General features: G+C 42.4%; 1 protein-coding gene across 1 annotated transcript in view; it reads right to left on the bottom strand.

Annotated features, from left to right (window-relative positions):
• LOC139754592 (inositol hexakisphosphate and diphosphoinositol-pentakisphosphate kinase-like) overlaps positions 1 to 27,174 on the bottom strand; it is a 264,046-nt gene extending 236,872 nt beyond the window's left edge. The window contains exons 1-2 of the mRNA XM_071671998.1: positions 26,952 to 27,174; positions 18,996 to 19,144 (exon numbers count right to left, since the gene is read on the bottom strand). Coding sequence (XP_071528099.1) covers positions 18,996 to 19,144; positions 26,952 to 27,143 — 341 coding nt within the window. The 5' untranslated portion in view covers positions 27,144 to 27,174. The remainder of the gene's footprint in view (positions 1 to 18,995; positions 19,145 to 26,951) is intronic.
• Positions 27,175 to 27,511: the final 337 nt, after the last annotated feature.

The following is a 27,511-nucleotide window of genomic DNA, read 5'->3' as shown; positions in this document are numbered from 1 at the left end:
TCCATAAATGCTGCAAACAAATCCATCTGCTTTTCTAAATATTTCTCACACACATTCTTCAAAGCAAACACCTGATCGATACATCCTCTACCACTTCTGAAACCACACTGCTCTTCCCCAATCTGATGCTCAGTACATGCCTTCACCCTCTCAATCGACACCCTCCCATAAAAGTTCCCAGGAATACTCAACAAACTTATACCTCTGTAATTCAAACATTCAGCTTTATCCCTTTTGCCTTTGTACAATGGCACTATACATGCATTCAGCCAATCCTCAGGCACTTCACCATGAACCATACATATATTGATTATCCTCACCAAAAAGTCAACAATACAGTCACCCCCTTCTTTAATAAATTTCTCAGCAATACCATCCACTACAGCCAAGTTTATCCAGAAGGACATCGGGGACGCTAGGATCATTTTGAGATATGCTTTGAGTTGGGGATCTCACAAGAAAGAAGAGGATTCTATCAGATTCTATAAAGCATTGGGATACAGGATCGCCACCATATAATGCTTCTAGTTGCCCCAACTATTCCAAGACGCGGGAAACGGCGATCAAATTTAAAGAGGGAAGTCAGCACCACAAGTAAAGCATCCTCCTCGAAGGCTCAGAGTGGGGTGCCTAAATGTGTGTGGATGTAACCAAGATGTGAAGACCCTTACTGGAAAAACAATCACTCTTGAAGTAGAACCTTCAGACACAATTGAAAATGTGAAGGAAAATAGTGAAATTGGAGAAAAATGTAGCTTAGACATTGAAGCTTATTGATACAGTGGTTAAATTGATGAGAACTGCTACTGACGTTTGTGTAAATAAATTATACATTTCCTTTTTTCCATAGCCAGAGGTTGAACCATTATGTGACATTCATTTTTTTCATTCATTTCAAGCTAGAAGTTTCAGTTTTCTAAATTGTTTCTTACATTTCTCATATGTATATATATGTATGTGTGTGTGTGTGTATATGTGCGTATGTATGTGTGTGTGTGTGTATATGTATATATATATGAATATTATCCCTGGGGATAGGGGTGAAAGAATACTTCCCACGTATTCCTCGCGTGTCGTAGAAAGCGACTAGAGGGGACGGGAGCGGGGGGCCAGAAATCCTCCCCTCCTTGTATTAACTTTCTAAAATGGGAAACAGAAGAAGGAGTCACGCGGGGAGTGCTCATCCTCCTCGAAGGCTCAGAGTGGGGTGCCTAAATGTGTGTGGATGTAACCAAGATGTGAAAAAAGGAGAGATAGGTAGTATGTTTGAGGAAAGGAACCTGGATGTTTTGGCTCTGAGTGAAACGAAGCTCAAGGGTAAAGGGGAAGAGTGGTTTGGGAATGTCTGGGGAGTAAAGTCAGGGGTTAGTGAGAGGACAAGAGCAAGGGAAGGAGTAGCAATACTCCTGAAACAGGAGTTGTGGGAGTATGTGATAGAGTGTAAGAAAGTAAATTCTCGATTAATATGGGTAAAACTGAAAGTTGATGGAGAGAGGTGGGTGATTATTGGTGCATATGCACCTGGGCATGAGAAGAAAGATCAAGAGAGGCAAGTGTTTTGGGAGCAGCTGAATGAGTGTGTTAGTGGTTTTGATGCACGAGACCGGGTCATAGTGATGGGTGATTTGAATGCAAAGGTGAGTAATGTGGCAGTTGAGGGAATAATTGGTATACATGGGGTGTTCAGTGTTGTAAATGGAAATGGTGAAGAGCTTGTAGATTTATGTGCTGAAAAAGGACTGATGATTGGGAATACCTGGTTTAAAAAGCGAGATATACATAAGTATACTTACGTAAGTAGGAGAGATGGCCAGAGAGCGTTATTGGATTACGTGTTAATTGACAGGCACGCGAAAGAGAGACTTTTGGATGTTAATGTGCTGAGAGGTGCAACTGGAGGGATGTCTGATCATTATCTTGTGGAGGCTAAGGTGAAGATTTGTATGGGTTTTCAGAAAAGAAGAGTGAATGTTGGGGTGAAGAGGGTGGTGAGAGTAAGTGAGCTTGAGAAGGAGACCTGTGTGAGGAAGTACCAGGAGAGACTGAGTACAGAATGGAAAAAGGTGAGAACAATGGAAGTAAGGGGAGTGGGGGAGGAATGGGATGTATTTAGGGAATCAGTGATGGATTGCGCAAAAGATGCTTGTGGCATGAGAAGAGTGGGAGGTGGGTTGATTAGAAAGGGTAGTGAGTGGTGGGATGAAGAAGTAAGAGTATTAGTGAAAGAGAAGAGAGAGGCATTTGGACAATTTTTGCAGGGAAAAAATGCAATTGAGTGGGAGATGTATAAAAGAAAGAGACAGGAGGTCAAGAGAAAGGTGCAAGAGGTGAAAAAAAGGGCAAATGAGAGTTGGGGTGAGAGAGTATCACTAAATTTTAGGGAGAATAAAAAGATGTTCTGGAAGGAGGTAAATAAAGTGCGTAAGACAAGGGAGCAAATGGGAACTTCAGTGAAGGGCGTAAATGGGGAGGTGATAACAAGTAGTGGTGATGTGAGAAGGAGATGGAGTGAGTATTTTGAAGGTTTGTTGAATGTGTTTGATGATAGAGTGGCAGATATAGGGTGTTTTGGTCGAGGTGGTGTGCAAAGTGAGAGGGTTAGGGAAAATGATTTGGTAAACAGAGAAGAGGTAGTGAAAGCTTTGCGGAAGACGAAAGCCGGCAAGGCAGCAGGTTTGGATGGTATTGCAGTGGAATCTATTAAAAAAGGGGGTGACTGCATTGTTGACTGGTTGGTAAGGTTATTTAATGTATGCATGACTCATGGTGAGGTGCCTGAGGATTGGCGGAATGCGTGCATAGTGCCATTGTACAAAGGCAAAGGGGATAAGAGTGAGTGCTCAAATTACAGAGGTATAAGTTTGTTGAGTATTCCTGGTAAATCATATGGGAGGGTATTGATTGAGAGGGTGAAGGCATGTAAAGAGCATCAGATTGGAGAAGAGCAGTGTGGTTTCAGAAGTGGTAGAGGATGTGTGGATCAGGTGTTTGCTTTGAAGAATGTATGTGAGAAATACTTAGAAAAGCAAATGGATTTGTATGTAGCATTTATGGATCTGGAGAAGGCATATGATAGAGTTGATAGAGATGCTCTGTGGAAGGTATTAAGAATATATGGTGTGGGAGGCAAGTTGTTAGAAGCAGTGAAAAGTTTTTATCGAGGATGTAATGCATGTGTACGTGTAGGAAGAGAGGAAAGTGATTGGTTCTCAGTGAATGTAGGTTTGCGGCAGGGGTGTGTGATGTCTCCATGGTTGTTTAATTTGTTTATGGATGGGGTTGTTAGGGAGGTAAATGCAAGAGTTTTGGAAAGAGGGGCAAGTATGAAGTCTGTTGGGGATGAGAGAGCTTGGGAAGTGAGTCAGTTGTTGTTCGCTGATGATACAGCGCTGGTGGCTGATTCATGTGAGAAACTGCAGAAGCTGGTGACTGAGTTTGGAAAAGTGTGTGGAAGAAGAAAGTTAAGAGTAAATGTGAATAAGAGCAAGGTTATTAGGTACAGTAGGGTTGAGGGTCAAGTCAATTGGGAGGTGAGTTTGAATGGAGAAAAACTGGAGGAAGTGAAGTGTTTTAGATATCTGGGAGTGGATCTGGCAGCGGATGGAACCATGGAAGCGGAAGTGGATCATAGGGTGGGGGAGGGGGCGAAAATTCTGGGGGCCTTGAAGAATGTGTGGAAGTCGAGAACATTATTTCAGAAAGCAAAAATGGGTATGTTTGAAGGAATAGTGGTTCCAACAATGTTGTATGGTTGCGAGGCGTGGGCTATGGATAGAGTTGTGCGCAGGAGGATGGATGTGCTGGAAATGAGATGTTTGAGGACAATGTGTGGTGTGAGGTGGTTTGATCGAGTGAGTAACGTAAGGGTAAGAGAGATGTGTGGAAATAAGAAGAGCGTGGTTGAGAGAGCAGAAGAGGGTGTTTTGAAGTGGTTTGGGCACATGGAGAGGATGAGTGAGGAAAGATTGACCAAGAGGATATATGTGTCGGAGGTGGAGGGAACAAGGAGAAGAGGGAGACCAAATTGGAGGTGGAAAGATGGAGTGAAAAAGATTTTGTGTGATCGGGGCCTGAACATGCAGGAGGGTGAAAGGAGGGCAAGGAATAGAGTGAATTGGAGCGATGTGGTATACCGGGGTTGACGTGCTGTCAGTGGATTGAATCAGGGCATGTGAGGCGTCTGGTGTAAACCATGGAAAGCTGTGTAGGTATGTATATTTGCGTGTGTGGACGTATGTATATACATGTGTATGGGGGGGGGGTTGGGCCATTTCTTTCGTCTGTTTCCTTGCGCTACCTCGCAAACGCGGGAGACAGCGACGAAGTATAATAAAATAAATAAATACCATCCAAACCTGCCGCCTTGCAGGCTCTCATCTTCCGCAAAGCTTTCACTACCTCTTCTCTGTTTTCCAGACCAAATCATTCTCCTGACCCTCTCACTTTATCTCACTTTATCCCTGCGACAGGGGAGAAACACTACTTCCCATGTATTCCACACGTGTCGTAGAAGGCTACTAAAGGGGACAGCAGTGGGGGGCTAAAAACCCTCCCCTACTTGTATTTTGACTTTCTGAAAGGTGAAACAGACAAAAGACTCATGCGATGAGTGCTCATCCTCCTTGAAGGCTAAGATTAGGGCGTCTAAATGTGTGTGGATGTAACCAAGATTAAAAAAAGGAGAGATAGGTAATATGTTCCAGGAGAGGAGCCTAGATGTTTTGGCTCTGAGTGAAACGAGGCTCAAGGTTAAAGGTAAAGAGGTTTGGGAATGTCTTGAGGGGAAGAGGTTTGGAAATGTCTTGGGAGTAAAGTCAGGGAGACAGCAACAAACTATAATGAATAAGTAAATAATATTTGTTTTTATTTATTTTGCTTTCTCACTGTCTCCCGTGGTAGCAAGGTAGCGCAAGGAAACACATGAAAGAATGGCCCAACCCAACCACATACACATGTATATACATACACGTCCACACACGCAAATATACATACCTATACATCTCAACGTATACATATATATACACACACAGATATATACATATATACACATGCACATAATTAATACTGTCTGCCTTTATTCATTTCCATCGCTACCCTGCCACATATGAAATAACAGCCCCCTCCCCCCTCATGTGCGCAAGGTAGCGCTAGGAAGACAACAAAGGCCCCATTCGTTCACACTCAGTCTCTAGCTGTCATGTAATAATGCATCGAAACCACAGCTCCCTTTCCACATCCACGCCCCAGAGAACTTTCCATGGTTTACCCCAGATGCTTCACATGCCCTGGTTCAATCCACTGACAGCATGTCAACCCCGGTATACCACATCGTTCCAATTCACTCTATTCCTTGCATGCCCTTCACCCTCCTGCATGTTCAGGCCCCAATCACTCAAAATCCTTTTCACTCCATCTCTCCACCTCCAATTGGGTCTCCCACTTCTCCTCGTTCCCTCCACCTCTGACACATATATCCTCTTGGTCAATCTTTCCTCACTCATTCTCTCCATGTGCCTAAACCATTTCAAAACACCCTCTTCTGCTCTCTCAACCATGCTCATCTCTCTTACCCTTACATTACTTACTCGATCAAACCACCTCACACCACATATTGTCCTCAAACATCTCATTTCCAGCACATCCACCCTCCTGCGCACTACTCTATCCATAGCCCAAGCCTAGCAACCATACAACATTGTTGGAACCACTATTCCTTCAAACACAGCCCATTTTTGCTTTCGGAGATAATGCTCTCGACTTCCACACATTCTTAAAGGCTCCCAGGATTTTCGCCCCCTCCCCCACCCTATGATTCACTTCCGCTTCCATGGTTCCATCCGCTGCCAGATCCACTCCAAGATATCTAAAACACTTTACTTCCTCAAGATTTTCTCCATTCAAACTTACCTTGCCATCGACTTGACCCTCAACCCTACTGTACCTAATAACCTTGCTCTTATTCACATTTACTCTTAACTTTCTTCTTTCACACACTTTACCAAACTCAGTCACCAGCTTCTGCAGTTTCTCACATGAATCAGCCAGCAGCGCTGTATCATCAGCGAACGGCAACTAATTCATTTCCCAAGCTCTCTCATCCACAACAGACTGCATACTTGCCCCTCTTTCCAAAACTCTTGCATTCACCTCCCTAACAACCCCATCCATAAATAAATCAAACAACCATGGAGACATCACACACCCCTGCCGCAAACCTACATTCACTGAGAACCAATCACTTTCCTCTCTTCCTACACGAACACATGCCTTACATCCTCGAAAAAACTTTTCACTGCTTCTAACAACTTGCCTCCCGCACCATATATTCTTAGTACCTTCCACAGAGCATCTCTATCAACTCTATCATATGCCCTATCAAGATCCAAAAATGCTACATACAAATCCATTTGCTTTTCTAATATATATATATATATATATATATATATATATATATATATATATATATATATATATATATATATATATAAATATATATGATTTGGTAAACAGAGAAGAGGTAGTAAAAGCTTTGCGGAAGATGAAAGCCGGCAAGGCAGCAGGTTTGGATGGTATTGCAGTGGAATTTATTAAAAAAGGGGGTGACTGTATTACTAACCGGTTGGTGAGGTTATTTAATGTATGTATGACTCATGGTGAGGTGCCTGAGGATTGGCGGAATGCGTGCATGGTGCCATTGTACAGAGGCAAAGGGGATAAGAGTGAGTGCTCAAATTTCAGAGGTATGAGTTTGTTGAGTGTTCCTGGTAAGTTGTATGGGAGGGTGTTGATTGGGAGGGTGGGGGCATGTACGGAGCATCAGATTGGGGAGGAGCAGTGTGGTTTCGGAAGTAGTGGAGGATGTGTGGATCGGGTGTTTGCTTTGAGGAATGTATGTGAGAAGTGCTTGGAAAAGCAAATGGGTTTGTATGTAGCATTTATGGATCTGGAGAAGGCATATGATAGAGTTGATAGAGATGCTCTGTGGAAGGTATTAAGAATGTATGGTGTGGGAGGCAAGTTGTTAGAAGCAGTGAAAAGTTTTTATCGAGGATGTAAGGCATGTGTACGTGTAGGAAGAGAGGAAAGTGATTGGTTCTCAGTGAATGTAGGTTTGTGGCAGGGGTGTGTGATGTCTCCATGGTTGTTTAATTTGTTTATGGATGGGGTTGTTAGGGAGATGAATGCAAGAGTTTTGGAAAGAGGGGCAAGTATGCAGTCTGTTGTGGATGAGAGAGCTTGGGAAGTGAGTCAGTTGTTGTTCGCTGATGATACAGCGCTGGTGGCTGATTCATGTGAGAAACTGCAGAAGCTGGTGACTGAGTTTGGTAAACTGTGTGAAAGAAGAGAGCTGAGAGTAAATGTGAATAAGAGCAAGGTTATTAGGTACAGTAGGTTTGAGGGTCAAGTCAATTGGGAGGTAAGTTTGAATGGAGAAAAACTGGAGGAAGTGAAGTGTTTTAGATATCTGGGAGTGGATTTGGCAGCGGATGGAACCATGGAAGCAGAAGTGAATCATAGGGTGGGGGAGGGGGTGAAAATTCTGGGAGCACTGAAGAATGTGTGGAAGTCAAGAACATTATGTCGGAAAGCAAAAATGGGTATGTTTGAAGGAATAGTGGTTCCAACAATGTTATATGGTTGCGAGGTGTGGGCTATGGATAGAGTTGTGCGGAGGAGGGTGGATGTGTTGGAAATGAGATGTTTGAGGACAATATGTGGTGTGAGGTGGTTTGATCGAGTAAGTTATAATAGGGTAAGAGAGATGTGTGGTAATAAAAAAGAGTGGTTGAGAGAGCAGAAGAGGGTGTTTTGAAATGGTTTGGTCACATGGAGAGAATGAGTAAGGAAAGATTGACCAAGAGGATATATGTGTCAGAGGTGGAGGGAATGAGGAGAAGTGGGAGACCAAACTGAAGGTGGAAAGATGGAGTGAAAAAGATTTTGAGTGATTGGGGCCTGAACATGTAGGAGGGTGAAAGGCGTGCAAGGAATAGAGTGAATTGGAACGATGTGGTATACCGGGGTCGACATGCTGTCAATGGATTGAACCAGGGCATGTGAAGTATCTGGGGTAAACCATGGAAAGTTCTGTGGGGCCTGGATGTGGAAAGGGAGCTGTGGTTTCGGTGCATTATTACATGACAGCTAAAGACTGAGTGTGAATGAATGTGGCCTTTGGTGTCTTTTCTTAGCACTATCTTGCGCACATGAGGGGGAGGGGGTTGTTATTTCATGTGTAGCAGGGTGGCGATGGGAATGAATAAAGGCAGACAGTATGAATTATGTACATGTGTATATATGTATATGTCTGTGTGTGTCTATATGTATATGTTGAGATGTATAGGTATGTATATTTGCGTGTGTGGAAGTGTATGTATATACATCTGTATGTGGGTGGGTTAGGCCATTCTTTCTTCTGTTTCCTTGTGCTATCTCGCTGACGCGGGAGACAGCGACAAAGCAAAATACAATAAATATAAATAAATATATATATATTTTTTTTTTTTGCTTTGTCGCTGTCTCCCACGTTTGCGAGGTAGCGCAAGGAAACAGACGAAAGAAATGGCCCAACCCACCCCCATACACATGTATATACATACGTCCACACACGCAAATATACATACCTACACAGCTTTCCATGGTTTACCCCAGACGCTTCACATGCCTTGATTCAATCCACTGACAGCACGTCAACCCCGGTATACCACATCGCTCCAATTCACTCTATTCCTTGCCCTCCTTTCACCCTCCTGCATGTTCAGGCCCCGATCACACAAAATCTTTTTCACTCCATCTTTCCACCTCCAATTTGGTCTCCCTCTTCTCCTCGTTCCCTCCACCTCCGACACATATATCCTCTTGGTCAATCTTTCCTCACTCATTCTCTCCATGTGCCCAAACCATTTCAAAACACCCTCTTCTGCTCTCTCAACCACGCTCTTTTTATTTCCACACATCTCTCTTACCCTTACGTTACTTACTCGATCAAACCACCTCACACCACACATTGTCCTCAAACATCTCATTTCCAGCACATCCATCCTCCTGCACACAACTCTATCCATAGCCCACGTCTCACAACCATACAACATTGTTGGAACCACTATTCCTTCAAACATACCCATTTTTGCTTTCCGAGATAATGTTCTCGACTTCCACACATTCTTCAAGGCTCCCAGAATTTTCGCCCCCTCCCCCACCCTATGAACCACTTCCGCTTCCATGGTTCCATCCGCTGACAGATCCACTCCCAGATATCTAAAACACTTCACTTCCTCCAGTTTTTCTCCATTCAAACTCACCTCCCAATTGACTTGACCCACAACCCTACTGTACCTAATAACCTTGCTCTTATTCACATTTACTCTTAACTTTCTTCTTTCACACACTTTACCAAACTCAGTCACCAGCTTCTGCAGTTTCTCACATGAATCAGCCACCAGCGCTGTATCATCAGTGAACAACAACTGACTCACTTCCCAAGCTCTCTCATCCCCAACAGACTTCATACTTGCCGCTCTTTCCAAAACTCTTGCATTCACCTCCCTAACAACCCCATCCATAAACAAATTAAACAACCATGGAGACATCACACACCCCTGCCGCAAACCTACATTCACTGAGAACCAATCACTTTCCTCTCTTCCTACACGTACACATGCCTTACCTCCTCGATAAAAACTTTTCACTGCTTCTAACAATTTTCCTCCCACACCATATATTCTTAATACCTTCCACAGAGCATCTCTATCAACTCTATCATATATATATATATATATATATATATATGTATGTAGGTAGTGAATGTATGTTTGCGGCAAGGGTGTGTGATGTCTCCATGGTTGTTTAAGGTTCCAACAATGTTGTATGGTTGCGAGGCGTGGGCTATGGATAGAGTTGTGCGCAGGAGGATGGATGTGCTGGAAATGAGATGTTTGAGGACAATGTGTGGTGTGAGGTGGTTTGATCGAGTGAGTAACGTAAGGGTAAGAGAGATGTGTGGAAATAAAAAGAGCGTGGTTGAGAGAGCAGAAGAGGGTGTTTTGAAGTGGTTTGGGCACATGGAGAGAATGAGTGAGGAAAGATTGACCAAGAGGATATATGTGTCGGAGGTGGAGGGAACGAGGAGAAGAGGGAGACCAAATTGGAGGTGGAAAGATGGAGTGAAAAAGATTTTGTGTGATCGGGGCCTGAACATGCAGGAGGGTGAAAGGAGGGCAAGGAATAGAGTAAATTGGAGCGATGTGGTATACCGGGGTTGACGTGCTGTCAGTGGATTGAATCAAGGCATGTGAAGCGTCTGGGGTAAACCATGGAAAGCTGTGTAGGTATGTATATTTGCGTGTGTGGACGTATGTATATACATGTGTATGGTGGGGGGTTGGGCCATTTCTTTCGTCTGTTTCCTTGCGCTACCTCGCAAACACGGGAGACAGCGACAAAGTATAATAAATAAAATAAATAAATATAATATATATATATATATATATATATATATATATATATATATATATATATATATATATATATACTTGCCCCTCTTTCCAGGACTCTTGCATTTACCTCCCTAACAACCCCATCCATAAACAAATTAAACAACCATGGAGACATCACACACCCCTGCCGCAAACCTACATTCACTAAGAACCAATCACTTTCCTCTCTTCCTACACATACACATGCCTTACATCCTCGATAAAAACTTTTCACTGCTTCTAACAACTTGCCTCCCACACCATATATTCTTAATACCTTCCACAGAGCATCTCTATCAACTCTATCATATGCCTTCTCCAGATCCATAAATGCTACATACAAATCCATTTGCTTTTCTAAGTATTTCTCACATACATTCTTCAAAGCAAACACCTGATCCACACATCCTCTACCACTTCTGAAACCGCACTGCTCTTCCCCAATCTGATGCTCTGCACATGCCTTCACCCTCTCAATCAATACCCTCCCATATAATTTACCAGGAATACTCAACAAACTTATACCTCTGTAATTTGAGCACTCACTCTTATCCCCTTTGCCTTTGTACAATGGCACTATGCACGCATTCCGCCAATCCTCAGGCACCTCACCATGAGTCATACATACATTAAATAACCTTACCAACCAGTCAACAATACAGTCACCCCCTTTTTTAATAAATTCCACTGCAATACCATCCAAACCTGCTGCCTTGCCGGCTTTCATCTTCCGCAAAGCTTTTACTACCTCTTCTCTGTTTACCAAATCATTTTCCCTAACCCTCTCACTTTGCACACCACCTCGACCAAAACACCCTATATCTGCCACTCTGTCATCAGACACATTCAACAAACCTTCAAAATACTCATTCCATCTCCTTCTCACATCACCACTACTTGTTATCACCTCCCCATTTACGCCCTTCACTGAAGTTCCCATTTGCTCCCTTGTCTTACGCACCCTATTTACCTCCTTCCAGAACATCTGGGAAGTGAGTCAGTTGTTGTTCGCTGATGATACAGCGCTTGTGGCTGATTCATGTGAGAAACTGCAGATGCTGGTGACTGAGTTTGGTAAAGTGTGTGGAAGAAGAAAGTTAAGAGTAAATGTGAATAAGAGCAAGGTTATTAGGTACAGTAGGGTTGAGGGTCAAGTCAATTGGGAGGTGAGTTTGAATGGAGAAAAACTGGAGGAAGTGAAGCGTTTTAGATATCTGGGAGTGGATCTGTCAGCGGATGGAACCATGGAAGCGGAAGTGGATCATAGGGTGGGGGAGGGGGCGAAAATTTTGGGAGCCTTGAAGAATGTGTGGAAGTCGAGAACATTATCTCGGAAAGCAAAAATGGGTATGTTTGAAGGAATAGTGGTTCCAACAATGTTGTATGGTTGCGAGGCGTGGGCTATGGATAGAGTTGTGCGCAGGAGGATGGATGTGCTGGAAATGAGATGTTTGAGGACAATGTGTGGTGTGAGGTGGTTTGATCGAGTAAGTAACGTAAGGGTAAGAGAGATGTGTGGAAATAAAAAGAGCGTGGTTGAGAGAGCAGAAGAGGGTGTTTTGAAATGGTTTGGGCACATGGAGAGAATGAGTGAGGAAAGATTGACCAAGAGGATATATGTGTCGGTGGTGGAGGGAACGAGGAGAAGAGGGAGACCAAATTGGAGGTGGAAAGATGGAGTGAAAAAGATTTTGTGTGATCGGGGCCTGAACATGCAGGAGGGTGAAAGGAGGGCAAGGAATAGAGTGAATTGGAGCGATGTGGTATACAGGGGTTGACGTGCTGTCAGTGGATTGAATCAAGGCATGTGAAGCATCTGGGGTAAACCATGGAAAGCTGTGTAGGTATGTATATTTGCGTGTGTGGACGTGTGTATGTACATGTGTATGGGGGGGGGTTGGGCCATTTCTTTCGTCTGTTTCCTTGCGCTATCTCGCAAACGCAGGAGACAGCGACAAAGTATAAAAAAAAAAAAAAATAAAAATATATATATATATATATATATATATATATATATATATATATATATATATACATATATTATTTACTTATTTATTATACTTTGTTGCTGTCTCCCGTGTTAGCGAGGTAGCTCAAGGAAACAGACAAAAGAATGGCCCAACACACCCACATACACATGTATATACATACATATCCACACACACACATATACATACCTATACATTTCAATGTGTACATATATATATGTACACAGACATATACATATACATACGCAAGTACATAATTCATACTTGCTGCCTTTATTCATTCCCGTCGCCACCCTGTCACACATGAACTGACAACTCCCTCCCCAACACGCGTGTGAGGTAGCGCTAGGAAAGGAGAACAAAGGCCACATTCGTTCACACTCAGATGTTTTAGAAGGAGGTAAATAAAGGGTATAAGACAAGAGAACAAATGGAATCATCAGTGAAGGGGGCTAATGGGGAGGCAATCACAAGGAGTGGTGAAGTGAGAGGAGATGGAGTGAGTATTTTGAAGGTTTCTTGAATGTGTTTGATGATAGAGTGGCAGATATAGGGTGTTTTGGTCGAGGTGGTGTGCGAAGTGAGAGGGTCAGATAGATTGATTTGGTAAACAGAAAAGAGGTAGTGAAAGCTTTGTGGAAGATGAAAGCTGGCAAGGCGGTGGGTTTGGATGGTATTGCTGTGGAAATTATTAAAAAAGGGGGAGACTGTGTTGCTGACTGGTTGGTGAGGATATTCAATGCATGTATGGTTCATGATGAAGTGCCTGAGGATTGGCAGAATGCATGCATGGTGCCACTGTACAAAGGCAAAGGGGATAAAGGTGAGTGCTCAAATTACAGAGGTGTAAGTTTGCTGGGTATTCCTGGGAAATTATACTGGAGGGTATTGACTGAGAGGGTCAAGGCATGTACAGAGCATCAGATTGGGCAACAGTAGTGTGGTTTCAGAAGTGGTAGAGGATGTGTGCATCAGGTGAAGAATGTATGAGAGAAATACTTAGAAAAGCAAATGGATTTGTATGTAGCATTTATGGATCTGGAGAAGGTATATGATAGAGTGAAAAGTTTTTATTAAGGATGTAAGGCATGTGTATGAGTAGGAAGAGAGGGAAGTGATTGGTTCCCAGTGAATGTCAGTTTGTGGCAGTGGTGTCTCCATGGTTGTTTAGTATGTTTATGGATGGAGTTGTTTGGGAGGTGAGTGCAAGAGTTTTGGAGAGAGGGGCAAGTATGCAATCTGGTGTGGATGAGAGGGCTTGGGAAGTGAGTCAGTTGTTGTTCGCTGATGATACAGCGCTGGTGGCTGATTCGAGTAAGAAACTGCAGAAGATGGTGACTGAGTTTGGCAAAGTGTGTGAAAGAAGAAAGCTGAGGGTAAATGTCAATAAGTAGGGTTGAGGGACAAGTCAATAGGAAAGTATGTTTGAATGGAGAAAAACTGGAGGAAGTGAAGTGTTTTAAATATCTGGAAGTGGATTTGGCAACGGATGGAACCATGGAAGTGGAAGTGAATCACAGAGTGGGGGAGGGGGTGAAGGTTCTGGGAGTATTGAAGAATGTATGGAAGGCGAGAACGTTATCTTGGAGAGCAAAAATGGGTATGTTTGAAGGAATAGTGGTTCCAACAATGTTATATGGTTGTGAGGCATGGGCTATAGACAGACTTGTGCAGAAGAGGGTGAATGTGTTGGAAATGAGATGTTTGAGGACAATATGTGGTGTGAGTTGGTTTGATCGAGTAAGTAATGAAAGGGTAAGAGAGATGTGTGGTATTAAAAGGAGTATGGTTGAGAGAGCAGAAGAGGGTGTATTGAAATGGTTTGGTCACATGGAGATAATGAGTGAGGAAAGATTGACAAAGAGGATATATGTGTCAGAGGTGGAGGGATCAAGGAGAAGTGGGAGACCAAACTGGAGGTGGAAGGAAGGAGTGAAAAAGATTTTGAGCGATCAGGGTCTGAACAAACAGGAGGATGAAAGGCGTGGAAGGAATAAATTGAATTGGAACGACGTGGTATACCAGGGTCGACGTGCTGTCAGTGGATTGAACCAGGGCATGTGAAGCGTCTGGGGTAAACCATGGAAAGGTCTGTGGGACCTGGATGTGGAAAGTGAGCTGTAGTTTCGATACATTACACATGACAGCTAGAGACTTTGTGTGAACAAATGTGGCCTTTGTTGTCTTTTCCTAGCGGTGCCTCACATGCATGCAGGGAAGGGGGGGGGGCCATCTAATGTGTGCCAGGGTGGCGACAGGAATGGATGAAGGAAGGAAGTATGAATATGCACATGTGTATATATGTATATGTCTGTGTATGTACATGTATGCATATGTTGAAATGTACAGGTATCTACATGGGCGTGTGTGGGCATTTATGTATATTCATGTGTATGTATGTATGTATGTGAGAAATACTTAGAAAAGCAAATGGATTTGTATGTAGCTTCTATGGATCTGGAGAAGGCATATGATAGAGTTGATAGAGATGCTCTGTGGAAGGTATTAAGAATATATGTTGTGGGAGGCAAGTTGTTAGAAGCAGTGAAAAGTTTTTATCGAGGATGTAAGGCATGTGTACGTGTAGGAAGAGAGGAAAGTGATTGGTTCTCAGTAAATGTAGGTTTGTGGCAGGGGTGTGTGATGTCTCCATGGTTGTTTAATTTGTTTATGGATGGGGTTGTTAGGGAGGTGAATGCAAGAGCTTTGGAAAGAGGGGCAAGTATGAAGTCTGTTGGGGATGAGAGAGCTTGGGAAGTGAGTCAGTTGTTGTTCACTGATGATACAGCGCTGGTGGCTGATTCATGTGAGAAACTGCAGAAGCTGGTGACTGAGTTTGGTAAAGTGTGTGAAAGAAGAAAGTTAAGAGTAAATGTGAATAAGAGCAAGGTTATTAGGTACAGTAGGATTGACGGTCAAGTCAATTGGGAGGTAAGTTTGAATGGAGAAAAACTGGAGGAAGTAAAGTGTTTTAGATATCTGGGAGTGGATCTGGCAGCGGATGGAACCATGGGAGCGGAAGTGGATCATAGGGTGGGGGAGGGGGCGAAAATTCTGGGAGCCTTGAAGAATGTGTGGAAGTCGAGAACATTATTTCGGAAAGCAAAAATGGGTATGTTTGAAGGAATAGTGGTTCCAACAATGTTGTATGGTTGCGAGGCGTGGGCTATGGATAGAGTTGTGCGCAGGAGGATGGATGTGCTGGAAATGAGATGTTTGAGGACAATGTGTGGTGTGAGGTGGTTTGATCGAGTAAGTAACGTAAGGGTAAGAGAGATGTGTGGAAATAAAAAGAGGCGTGGTTGAGAGAGCAGAAGAGGGTGTTTTGAAATGGTTTGGGCACACTGAGAGAATGAGTGAGGAAAGATTGACCAAGAGGATATATGTGTTGGAGATGGAGGGAACGAGGAGAAGTGGGAGACCAAATTGGAGGTGGAAAGATGGAGTGAAAAAGATTTTGTGTGATCGGGGCCTGAACATACAGGAGGGTGAAAGGAGGGCAAGGAATAGAGTGAATTGGATCGATGTGGTATACCGGGTTTGACGTGCTGTCAGTGGGTTGAATCAGGGCATGTGAAGCGTCTGGGGTAAACCATGGAAAGCTGTGTAGGTATGTATATCTGCGTGTGTGGACGTATGTATATACATGTGTATGGGGGTGGGTTGGGCCATTTCTTTCGTCTGTTTCCTTGCGCTACCTAGCAAATGCGGGAGACAGCGGCAAAAAAAAAAAAATTAGTAAATGTTGTAAGATGAATTGTATATCATTCATTCATGGTGTAAATATGGATGGTTTAAAAGTTTTCAGTCTGGCTGAGGCACTATGGGCAGTAAGATGAAAGAGGTGTTTAGAGATCGAGATGTATCATGCTGATGTAAAAGAAGAAAAATTACTGAACTGGGTGGGAAAATGTGTTGTATAATTCGCAGCGCTTGGTCTGAGGATTTGCAGAAGTGATTTGAAAGGATGTCTGTGCTTGATCCAGACCATGGAGTTGTGATTTGGAATTAATGATGATATCTAAGTATTTATCCCTGGGGATAGGGGAGAAAGAATACTTCCCACATATTCCCTGCTGTCATAGAAGGCGACTAAAAGGGAAGGGAGCGGGGGGGCTGGAAATCCTCCCCTCTCATTTTTTTCTTAATTTTCCAAAAGAAGGAACAGAGAAGGGGGCCAGGTGAGGATATTCCCTCAAAGGCCCAGTCCTCTGTTCTTAACACTACCTCGCTAATGCGGGAAATGGCGAATAGTATAAAAAAAAAAAAAATGTATGTACATAAACGCAGATTGGAAAGGGGAGTGAGAGATGGAATGAAGAAGTTGTTAATGAACAAGAAAAGAGAAGTGCTTGCACGAAACTTACAAGGAAGGAGTGCAAATGACTGGGAAATGTATAAGAGAAAGTGGCAGGAGGTCAAGAGGAAGGTGCAAGGGGTGCAAAAGAGGGCAAATGAGAGTTGGGGTGAGACAGTATAATCAAAGTTTAGGTAGAATAAAAAGATGTTTTGGAAAGAGGTAAATAATGTGCCAAAGACAAGGGAACAAATGGGATCATCAGTGAAGGGGACAAGGAGGAAGTGATAACAGGTAGTGATGGAGTGAGGAGATGGAATGAGTGTTTTGAAGGATAGTTGAATGTGTTTGATGATATAGTGGCAGATGTAGGGTGTTTTGGTATGGGTGGTGTGCAAAGTGAGAGAGTCAGGAAAAGGTTGGGTGAAGAGAGAAGAGGTGGTAAAAGCCTTGCAGATGAAATCCGGCAAGATGTCGGGTTAGAATGGTATTGCTATTGACTTTATTGAAATAGGGGATGACTGTGTTGTTGATTGGTGGGTAAGGATATTCAATGTGTGTATGGATCATAGTGAAGTACCTGAGGATTGGCAGACTGCATGTATAGTGCCACTCTACAAACACAAAAGGGGATAAGGGTGAGTGTTCAAACTACAGAGGCATAAGTTTGTTGAGTATAGCTGGAAAATTTTATGTGAGGGTACTGATAGAAAGGGTGATGACATGTACTGAGCATCAGATTGGGGAGGAGCAGTTTGATTTTTAGAATTATAGAAGTGGTAAAGGATGTGAGGATCAGGTGTTTGATTAGGAAAATGTACGTGAGAAATACTTAGAAAAACAGATGGTTTGTATGTGCCATTTATGGATCTGGAGAAGGCATATGATCCAGTTGATAGAAATGCTTTGTGGAAGGTCTTAAGAATATATGGTTTAGGAGGTAAGATGCTGGTAGCAGTAAGAAGTTTTCATCAATGGTGTAAGGCATGTGTACATGTAGGAAGAGAGGAGAGTGATTGGTTCCCATTTAAGGTCAGTGTGCAGCAGGGGTGTGTGATGTCACCATGGTTGTTTAATTTGTTTATGGATAGGGCGGTTTGGGAAGGCAAATGCAATAGTTCTGGAGAGAGGGGTGAGTGTGCAGTGTGTTGGGATGAGACAGCCTGGGAAGTGAGTCAATTGTTGTTTACTGATGGTACAGCACTGGCAGCTGAATCGAGTGAGAAACTGTAAAAGTTGGTGACTGAGTTCGGAAAAGTGTGTGAAAGGAGAAAGTTGAGAGTAAATGTGAATAAGAGCAGGGATGAGGGACAAGTTAGTTGGGATGTAAGTTTGAATGAAGAAAAATTGGAGGAAGTGAAGCATTTTGCATGTCTGGGAGCCTTACATAAAATGAAGTGTGGAGAGGCAGCTGGAGTGGATGGTACTGCAGTTGAATTTATCAAGAAAGGGGGGTGACTGTGTCAATGAGTGAGTTAGTTAGGATATCAAATGTATGTAAAGATCATGGTAAGATGCCTGAGGATTGGCAAAATTCATGTATAGTACCACTATAAAGGCAAGGGAGATAAAGGTAAGTGTTCAAACAACAGAGTTATAAGTTTACTAGATTTACATAGCATGATATATGGGTAGGTATTGATTAAAAGAGTGAAAGAATGTACAAAGCATCAGACTAAGGACAAAAAGTGTGGTTTTAGAAGTCATAGTAGATGTGTGGATCAAGTGTTTGCTTTACAGAATATGTAGGAGAAATGCTTAGAGAAACATATGGATTTGTATGTGGGATTTAAGGATCTGCAAAAACCATATGACGGTTAAAATAGATGCCTTGTCGATGGTCTTAAGAATATATGGTGCAGGTGTAAGGCATGTGTATGAGCAGGAAGAGAAGAGTAAGAATGGTTTCCAGTGAAGGCTGGTCAATGGCAGGAGTGTGCAATGTCACCATGGTTATTTAATCTGTTTATGGATGGGGGTGGTGAGGGAGGTAAGTGAGAAAGTCTAGAGAGAGTGGTGAGTATGCTGTCTGCAAGATATGAAAGGGCCTGGAAAGTGAGTCAGTCGTTTGTTTGTTGATGATACAGTACTGGTAGCAGATTCAAATGAGAAACTAGAAATTAGAGACATCTCACCAAGTAAAACTTTTTTCATTCTAATCTTTAAATTTTCCTGTTAAAGGAAACAAAACAGCATACTGTTAATGGTGAATACACAAAATGATGTTGCACTCACACTGGATTTAATCTATTAATGCTCTCTCCAGCGTTCTCCTCACTCTCCTCTTCAATGTTACGCTGCAGGTCAGCACGAATCTTTTTTAACAGTGGGGTACATATGCCCTGGCCAATAGCCATCTTCTCCTGTGGTGTCATTCCATACTCCTGTCAATGAAGGTATAGAGATATTCAGCTTTTATATGGGACACTTTTTATGCCTCCTAGGGGCCTCATTTAGGTCTGAAAATTACATCAGAAAATTAAACATGAAATAAAACATTATATAGTTATCCTTAATACCATTACAATCAGTCACTCATCAACAGTTAGTCACATATCATTCATCTTTTTTTATTATACCCAATCACTGTCTCCTGCTCTAGCAACATAGCGCAAGGAAAAAGACAAAAGAATGGCCCAACCCACCCACATACACAAGTATGTATATACATAAATGCTCACATGCAAAACATCATGGAAATAATGGAACTAATGTACCACATAACACTCAAATGTTATCCAAGCATTGAAAGTAGTATACAACACATATAGAAAATGATGGATATGTATATGCCTATTTTTTTTTTTTTTTTGCTATGTCGCTGTCTCCCGCGTTTGCGAGGTAGCGCAAGGAAACAGACGAAAGAAATGGCCCAACCCACCCCCATACACATGTATATACATACAGTCCACACACGCAAATATACATACCTACACAGCTTTCCATGGTTTACCCCAGACGCTTCATATGCCTTGATTCAATCCACTGACAGCACGTCAACCCCGGTATACCACATCGATCCAATTCACTCTATTCTTTGCCCTCCTTTCACCCTCCTGCATGTTCAGGCCCCGATCACACAAAATCTTTTTCACTCCATCTTTCTACCTCCAATTTGGTCTCCCACTTCTCGTTCCCTCCACCTCTGACACATATATCCTCTTGGTCAATCTTTCCTCACTCATTCTCTCCATGTGCCCAAACCATTTCACAACACCCTCTTCTGCTCTCTCAACCACGCTCTTTTTATTTCCACACATCTCTCTTACCCTTACGTTACTTACTCGATCAAACCACCTCACACCACACATTGTCCTCAAACATCTCATTTCCAGCACATCCATCCTCCTGCGCACAACTCTATCCATAGTCCACGCCTCGCAACCATACAACATTGTTGGAACCACTATTCCTTCAAACATACCCATTTTTGCTTTCCGAGATAATGTTCTCGACTTCCACACATTCTTCAAGGCTCCCAGAATTTTCGCCCCCTCCCCCACCCTATGATCCACTTCCGCTTCCATGGTTCCATCCGCTGCCAGATCCACTCCCAGATATTTAAAACACTTTACTTCCTCCAGTTTTTCTCCATTCAAACTTACCTCCCAATTGACTTGACCCTCAACCCTACTGTACCTAATAACCTTGCTCTTATTTACATTTACTCTTAACTTTCTTCTTTCACACACTTTACCAAACTCAGTCACCAGCTTCTGCAGTTTCTCACATGAATCAGCCACCAGCGCTGTATCATCAGCGAACAACAACTGACTCACTTTCCAAGCTCTCTCATCCCCAACAGACTTCATACTTGCCCCTCTTTCCAAAACTCTTGCATTCACCTCCCTAACAACCCCATCCATAAACAAATTAAACAACCATGCCTACTTGTTATATCCAAATCTCATCAGGACAATGAGACAATATATAGTTATCCTTAATACCAGTACAATCAGTCATTCATCAACAGTTATCCACATACAGAACATAAAATCAACCCCACCACCAAATGGCAGCAACAGATCTTTAAGTCCTTGAAGAAATCATGTAAAGATCAACCAATTTCTTTCTTAGTTCATCCAATACAGGCCCAGATAAAAACGAACTGGGCTATATCATGACATCCATTTCTAAGAAAATACAAAATAAGAGGTTAGGGTCTGTTGGCTGGCCCCTAGGAGAGAAATATATGCAAAACATCATGTAAATAATGGAACTAATGTACCATATAACACTCAAATGTTATCCAAGCAATGAAAATAGTATACAACACATACAGAAAATGATGGATATGTATAAGCCTATTTGTCATATCCAAATCTCATCAGGACAATGGAGTAGGCTAAGCTAGAGTTTTGTCGTATATTCTTTTCAAATATGTTGAGAATTATTTCATGCATTACGTAGCAAACTACTGAAGAGAATTACACTAAAAATAAACTGTAGAATATTTATTCTCATTCATTTATTTTGCTCTGTCGCTGTCTCCCGCGTTTGTGAGGTAGTGCAAGGAAACAGACGAAAGAAATGGCCCAACCCACCCACATACACATGTATATACATACACATCCACACATGCAAATATACATACCTATACATCTCAATGTACACATATATATACACACACAGACATATACATATATACACATGTACATAATTCATACTGTCTGCCTTTATTTATTCCCATCGCCATCTCTCCACACATGGAATAACATCCCCCTCCCCCCTCATGTGTGCGAGGTAGCGCTAGGAAAAGACAACAAAGGCCCCATTCATTCACACTCACTCTCTAGCTGTCATGAAATAATGCCTGAAACCACAGCTCCCTTTCCACATCCACGCCCCACAAAACTTTCCATGGTTTACCCCAGACGCTTCACATGCCCTGATTCAATCCATTGACAGCATGTCGACCCCGGTATACCACATCGATCCAATTCACTCTATTCCTTGCCCGCCTTTCACCCTCCTGCATGTTCAGGCCGTGATCACTCAAAATCTTTTTCACTCCATCTTTTCACCTCCAATTTGGTCTCCCACTTCTCCTTGTTCCCTCCACCTCCGACACATCCTCTTGGTCAATCTTTCCTCACTCATTCTCTCCATGAGCCCAAACCATTTCAAAACATCCTCTTCTGCTCTCTCAACCACGCTCTTTTTATTTCCACACATCTCGCTTACCCTTACATTACTTACTCGATCAAACCACTTCACACCACATAGTGTCCTCAAACATCTCATTTCCAGCACATCCATCCTCCTGCGCACAACTCTATCCATAGCCCACGCCTCGCAACCATACAACATTGTTGGAACCACTATTCCTTCAAACATACCCATTTTTGCTTTCCGAGATAATGTTCTCGACTTCCACACATTCTTCAAGGCCCCCAGAATTTTCGCCCCCTCCCCCACCCTATGATCCACTTCCGCTTCCATGGTTCCATCCGCTGCCAGATCCACTCCCAGATATCTAAAACACTTCATTCCTCCAGTTTTTCTCCATTCAAACTTACCTCCCAATTGACTTGACCCTCAACCCTACTGTACCTAATAACCTTGCTCTTATTCACATTTACTCTTATCTTTCTTCTTTCACACACTTTACCAAACTCAGTCACCAGCTTCTGCAGTTTCTCACATGAATCAGCCTCCAGCACTGTATCATCAGCGAACAACGACTGACTCGCTTCCCAAGCTCTTTCATCCACAACAGACTGCATACTTGCCCCTCTTTCCAAAACTCTTGCATTCACCTCCCTAACAACCCCATCCATGAATAAATTAAACAACCATGGAGACATCACACACCCCTGCCGCAAACCTACATTCACTGAGAACCAATCACTTTCCTCTCTTCCTACACGTACATATGCCTTACATCCTCGATAAAAACTTTTCACTGCTTCTAACAACTTTCCTCCCACCCCATATATTCTTAATACCTTCCACAGAGCATCTCTATCAACTCTATCATATGCCTTCTCCAGATCCATAAATGCTACATACAAATCCATTTGCTTTTCTAAGTATTTCTCACATACATTCTTCAAAGCAAACACCTGATCCACACATCCTCTGCCACTTCTGAAACCACACTGCTCTTCCCCAATCTGATGCTCTGTACATGCCTTCACCCTCTCAATCAATACCCTCCCATATAATTTACCAGGAATACTCAACAAACTTATACCTCTGTAATTTGAGCACTCACTCTTATCCCCTTTGCCTTTGTACAATGGCACTATGCACGCATTCCGCCAATCCTCAGGCACCTCACCATGAGTCATACATACATTAAATAACCATACTAACCAGTCAACAATACAGTCACCCCCTTTTTTAATAAATTCCACTGCAATACCATCCAAACCTGCTGCCTTGCCGGCTTTCATCTTCCGCAAAGCTTTCACTACCTCTTCTCTGTTTACCAAATCATTTTCCCTAACCCTCTCACTTTGCACACCACCTCGACCAAAGCACCCTATATCTGCCACTCTATCATCAAACACGTTCAACAAACCTTCAAAATACTCACTCCATCTCCTTCTCACATCACCACTACTTGTTATCACCTCCCCATTTTTTTTTTTTTTTTTTTTTTTTTTATGGATGGGGTTGTTAGGGGGGTAAATGCAAGAGTTTTGGAAAGAGGGGCAAGTATGAAGTCTGTAGGGGATGAGAGAGCTTGGGAAGTGAGTCAGTTGTTGTTCGCTGATGATACATCGCTGGTGGCTGATTCATGTGAGAAACTGCAGAAGCTGGTGACTGAGTTTGGAAAAGTGTGTGGAAGAAGAAAGTTAAGAGTAAATGTGAATAAGAGCAAGGTTATTAGGTACAGTAGGGTTGAGGGTCAAGTCAATTGGGAGGTGAGTTTGAATGGAGAAAAACTGGAGGAAGTGAAGTGTTTTAGATATCTGGGAGTGGATCTGGCAGCGGATGGAACCATGGAAGCGGAAGTGGATCATAGGGTGGGGGAGGGGGCGAAAATCCTGGGGGCCTTGAAGAATGTGTGGAAGTCGAGAACATTATCTCGGAAAGCAAAAATGGGTATGTTTGAAGGAATAGTGGTTCCAACAATGTTGTATGGTTGCGAGGCGTGGGCTATGGATAGAGTTGTGCGCAGGATGATGGATGTGCTGGAAATGAGATGTTTGAGGACAATGTGTGGTGTGAGGTGGTTTGATCGAGTGAGTAACGTAAGGGTAAGAGAGATATGTGGAAATAAAAAGAGCGTGGGTGAGCGAGCAGAGGAGGGTGTTTTGAAGTGGTTTGGGCAAATGGAGAGGATGAGTGAGGAAAGATTGACCAAGAGGATATATGTGTCGGAGGTGGAGGGAACAAGGAGAAGAGGGAGACCAAATTGGAGGTGGAAAGATGGAGTGAAAAAGATTTTGTGTGATCGGGGCCTGAACATGCAGGAGGGTGAAAGGAGGGCAAGGAATAGAGTGAATTGGAGCGATGTGGTATACCGGGGTTGACGTGCTGTCAGTGGATTGAAGCAAGGCATGTGAAGCGTGGTAAACCATGGAAAGCTGTGTAGGTATGTATATTTGCGTGTGTGGACGTATGTATATACATGTGTATGGGGGGGGGTTGGGCCATTTCTTTCGTCTGTTTCCTTGCGCTACCTCGCAAACGCGGGAGACAGCGACAAAGTATAATAAAAAAAAATAATATATATATATATATATATATATATATATATATATATATATATATATATATATATATATATATATATATATACATATATATATATATATATATATATATATATATATATATATATATATATATATATATATATATACGTGAGTGCTCAAATTACAGAGGTATAAGTTTGTTGAGTATTCCTGGTAAATTATATGGGAGGGTATTGATTGAGAGGGTGAAGGCATGTACAGAGCATCAGATTGGGGAAGAGCAGTGCAGTTTCAGAAGTGGTAGAGGATGTGTGGATCAGGTGTTTGCTTTGAAGAATGTATGTGAGAAATACTTAGAAAAGCAAATGGATTTGTATGTAGCATTTATGGATCTGGAGAAGGCATATGATAGAGTTGATAGAGATGCTCTGTGGAAGGTATTAAGAATATATGGTGTGGGAGGCAAGTTGTTAGAAGCAGTGAAAAGTTTTTATCGAGGATGTAAGGCATGTGTACGTGTAGGAAGAGAGGAAAGTGATTGGTTCTCAGTGAATGTAGGTTTGCGGCAGGGGTGTGTGATGTCTCCATGGTTGTTTAATTTATTTATGGATGGGGTTGTTAGGGAGGTAAATGCAAGAGTCCTGGAAAGAGGGGCAAGTATGAAGTCTGTTGGGGATGAGAGAGCTTGGGAAGTGAGTCAGTTGTTGTTCGCTGATGATACAGCGCTGGTGGCTGATTCATGTGAGAAACTGCAGAAGCTGGTGACTGAGTTTGGTAAAGTGTGTGGAAGAAGAAAGTTAAGAGTAAATGTGAATAAGAGCAAGGTTATTAGGTACAGTAGGGTTGAGGGTCAAGTCAATTGGGAGGTGAGTTTGAATGGAGAAAAACTGGAGGAAGTGAAGTGTTTTAGATATCTGGGGGTGGATCTGTCAGCGGATGGAACCATGGAAGCGGAAGTGGATCATAGGGTGGGGGAGGGGGCGAAAATTTTGGGAGCCTTGAAAAATGTGTGGAAGTCGAGAACATTATCTCGGAAAGCAAAAATGGGTATGTTTGAAGGAATAGTGGTTCCAACAATGTTGTATGGTTGCGAGGCGTGGGCTATGGATAGAGTTGTGCGCAGGAGGATGGATGTGCTGGAAATGAGATGTTTGAGGACAATGTGTGGTGTGAGGTGGTTTGATCGAGTAAGTAACGTAAGGGTAAGAGAGATGTGTGGAAATAAAAAGAGCGTGGTTGAGAGAGCAGAAGAGGGTGTTTTGAAATGGTTTGGGCACATGGAAAGAATGAGTGAGGAAAGATTGACCAAGAGGATATATGTGTCGGAGGTGGAGGGAACGAGGAGAAGAGGGAGACCAAATTGGAGGTGGAAAGATGGAGTGAAAAAGATTTTGTGTGATCGGGGCCTGAACATGCAGGAGGGTGAAAGGAGGGCAAGGAATAGAGTGAATTGGAGCGATGTCGTATACAGGGGTTGACGTGCTGTCAGTGGATTGAATCAAGGCATGTGAAGCGTCTGGGGTAAACCATGGAAAGCTGTGTAGGTATGTATATTTGCGTGTGTGGACGTGTGTATGTACATGTGTATGGGGGGGGGTTGGGCCATTTCTTTCGTCTGTTTCCTTGCGCTACCTCGCAAACGCGGGAGACAGCGACAAAGTATAAAAAAAAAAAAAAAAATACGTTGAAGTGTATGTTTGTATGTATATGTGGGTGGGTTAGGCCATTCTTTCATCTGTTTACATGCGCTACCTCACCAATGCGGGAGACAGCGATTAAGTATAATGGAGAGAGAGAGAGAGGGAGAGAGAGAGAGAGAGAGAGAGAGAGAGAGAGAGAGAGAGAGAGAGAGAGAGAGAGAGAGAGAGAGAGAGAGAGAGAGAGAGAGAGAGAGCTTGCAGATTTAATTCGATTTTGGTGTAAACAATAAGTTAATCTGTTCAGTCTGCAGCGACACAGCATTGCATAAGACCATTGTATCCTCCAATCATCCAGTTCAATACTCGACAATTTTTGTCTAAGATCATTTTCACAAGAAATTGGAGGTCTAGATTCATAAGCTGTTACAAACTGATTAATACGACTTTCAGCTGTTTACACAGGTGTCTTTACATCTTACTTTAAACATGCCATGGAGAATGTCCTCCCATCTTGACCAGCATTTTTATGTTATTTTATGCACTGAACTTGTATGCCTAGGAAAAAATCTTTCTCCTCTACCGATTCTCTATGTCCACATCATGTTCATCCATTCTCCTTCATTTCTGCATACACAGTCTCCTTTTTTTGTACAGTTTTTCATGATATTCACTCTGGACAGAGTTCATGGAATTTGCACTTATTAAACAAATTTATATAATGTAATATGCAGAGGCCCAATTAAGGGAAATCACATAATCTTACAAAACATTCAGGTTTTTGCATCATTACAAAGTATTCAACATGAAGGATAAATTGTCTAACAATCTCTTACTTCTAGTGGGAGAAAACTTGTTAAAACTGCAACTCAAAAAAAAAAAAAAAAGAGAAAATAAGGCCATACCTGAGGGATTACAACATCTGCCAGATATTTAGCACATTTGTACAGTTCTTCTGCATGCTCAAACTGAAGAGTGTGGTTATTGTGCTGCAGATCATATTTGATGCAGTCATAAATATCTGGGATCTTGGATATATCAAATTTCTTGCTTTTTGTCCTAAAGTCCTTCTCCAATTTTGCCCAGCGACGTTGCATTAATTCCCAAGATTCACCATGATACAGAGGTAGTTCTGGAAAACAAGTTCATGTTTAGCAGTTTTAACTGAGAAAGTGCCTACAATGTGAAATTCATTACCAGCTGCAATAGATCTCTGCTTGACACTTTGCTTAAATCATAAATTAGACTGTGAGCACAACTGGGAAAAAAAAGCATGTAAAAGGTGTAGGATGTTCCTTTAGAAAAGGATCAAGATCGTAAATACTGTATTTAATCGTCATGAGATATGTAATGAAATGAAGCTGGCTTTGACATGAGACAAAACAAGATGGGATAAAGTTTAGACAGGATAAGAGGAAGGAGATAAAAATAAACAATAAGCATAAAGTCTTGTGCCTTCTCAAGA

This window comes from Panulirus ornatus, chromosome 17 (genome assembly GCF_036320965.1).
Source record: "Panulirus ornatus isolate Po-2019 chromosome 17, ASM3632096v1, whole genome shotgun sequence".
Taxonomy (NCBI): domain Eukaryota; kingdom Metazoa; phylum Arthropoda; class Malacostraca; order Decapoda; family Palinuridae; genus Panulirus; species Panulirus ornatus.
The sequence above is the reverse complement of the archived record's forward strand: the minus strand, read 5'-3'. Positions and strand labels throughout refer to the sequence as shown.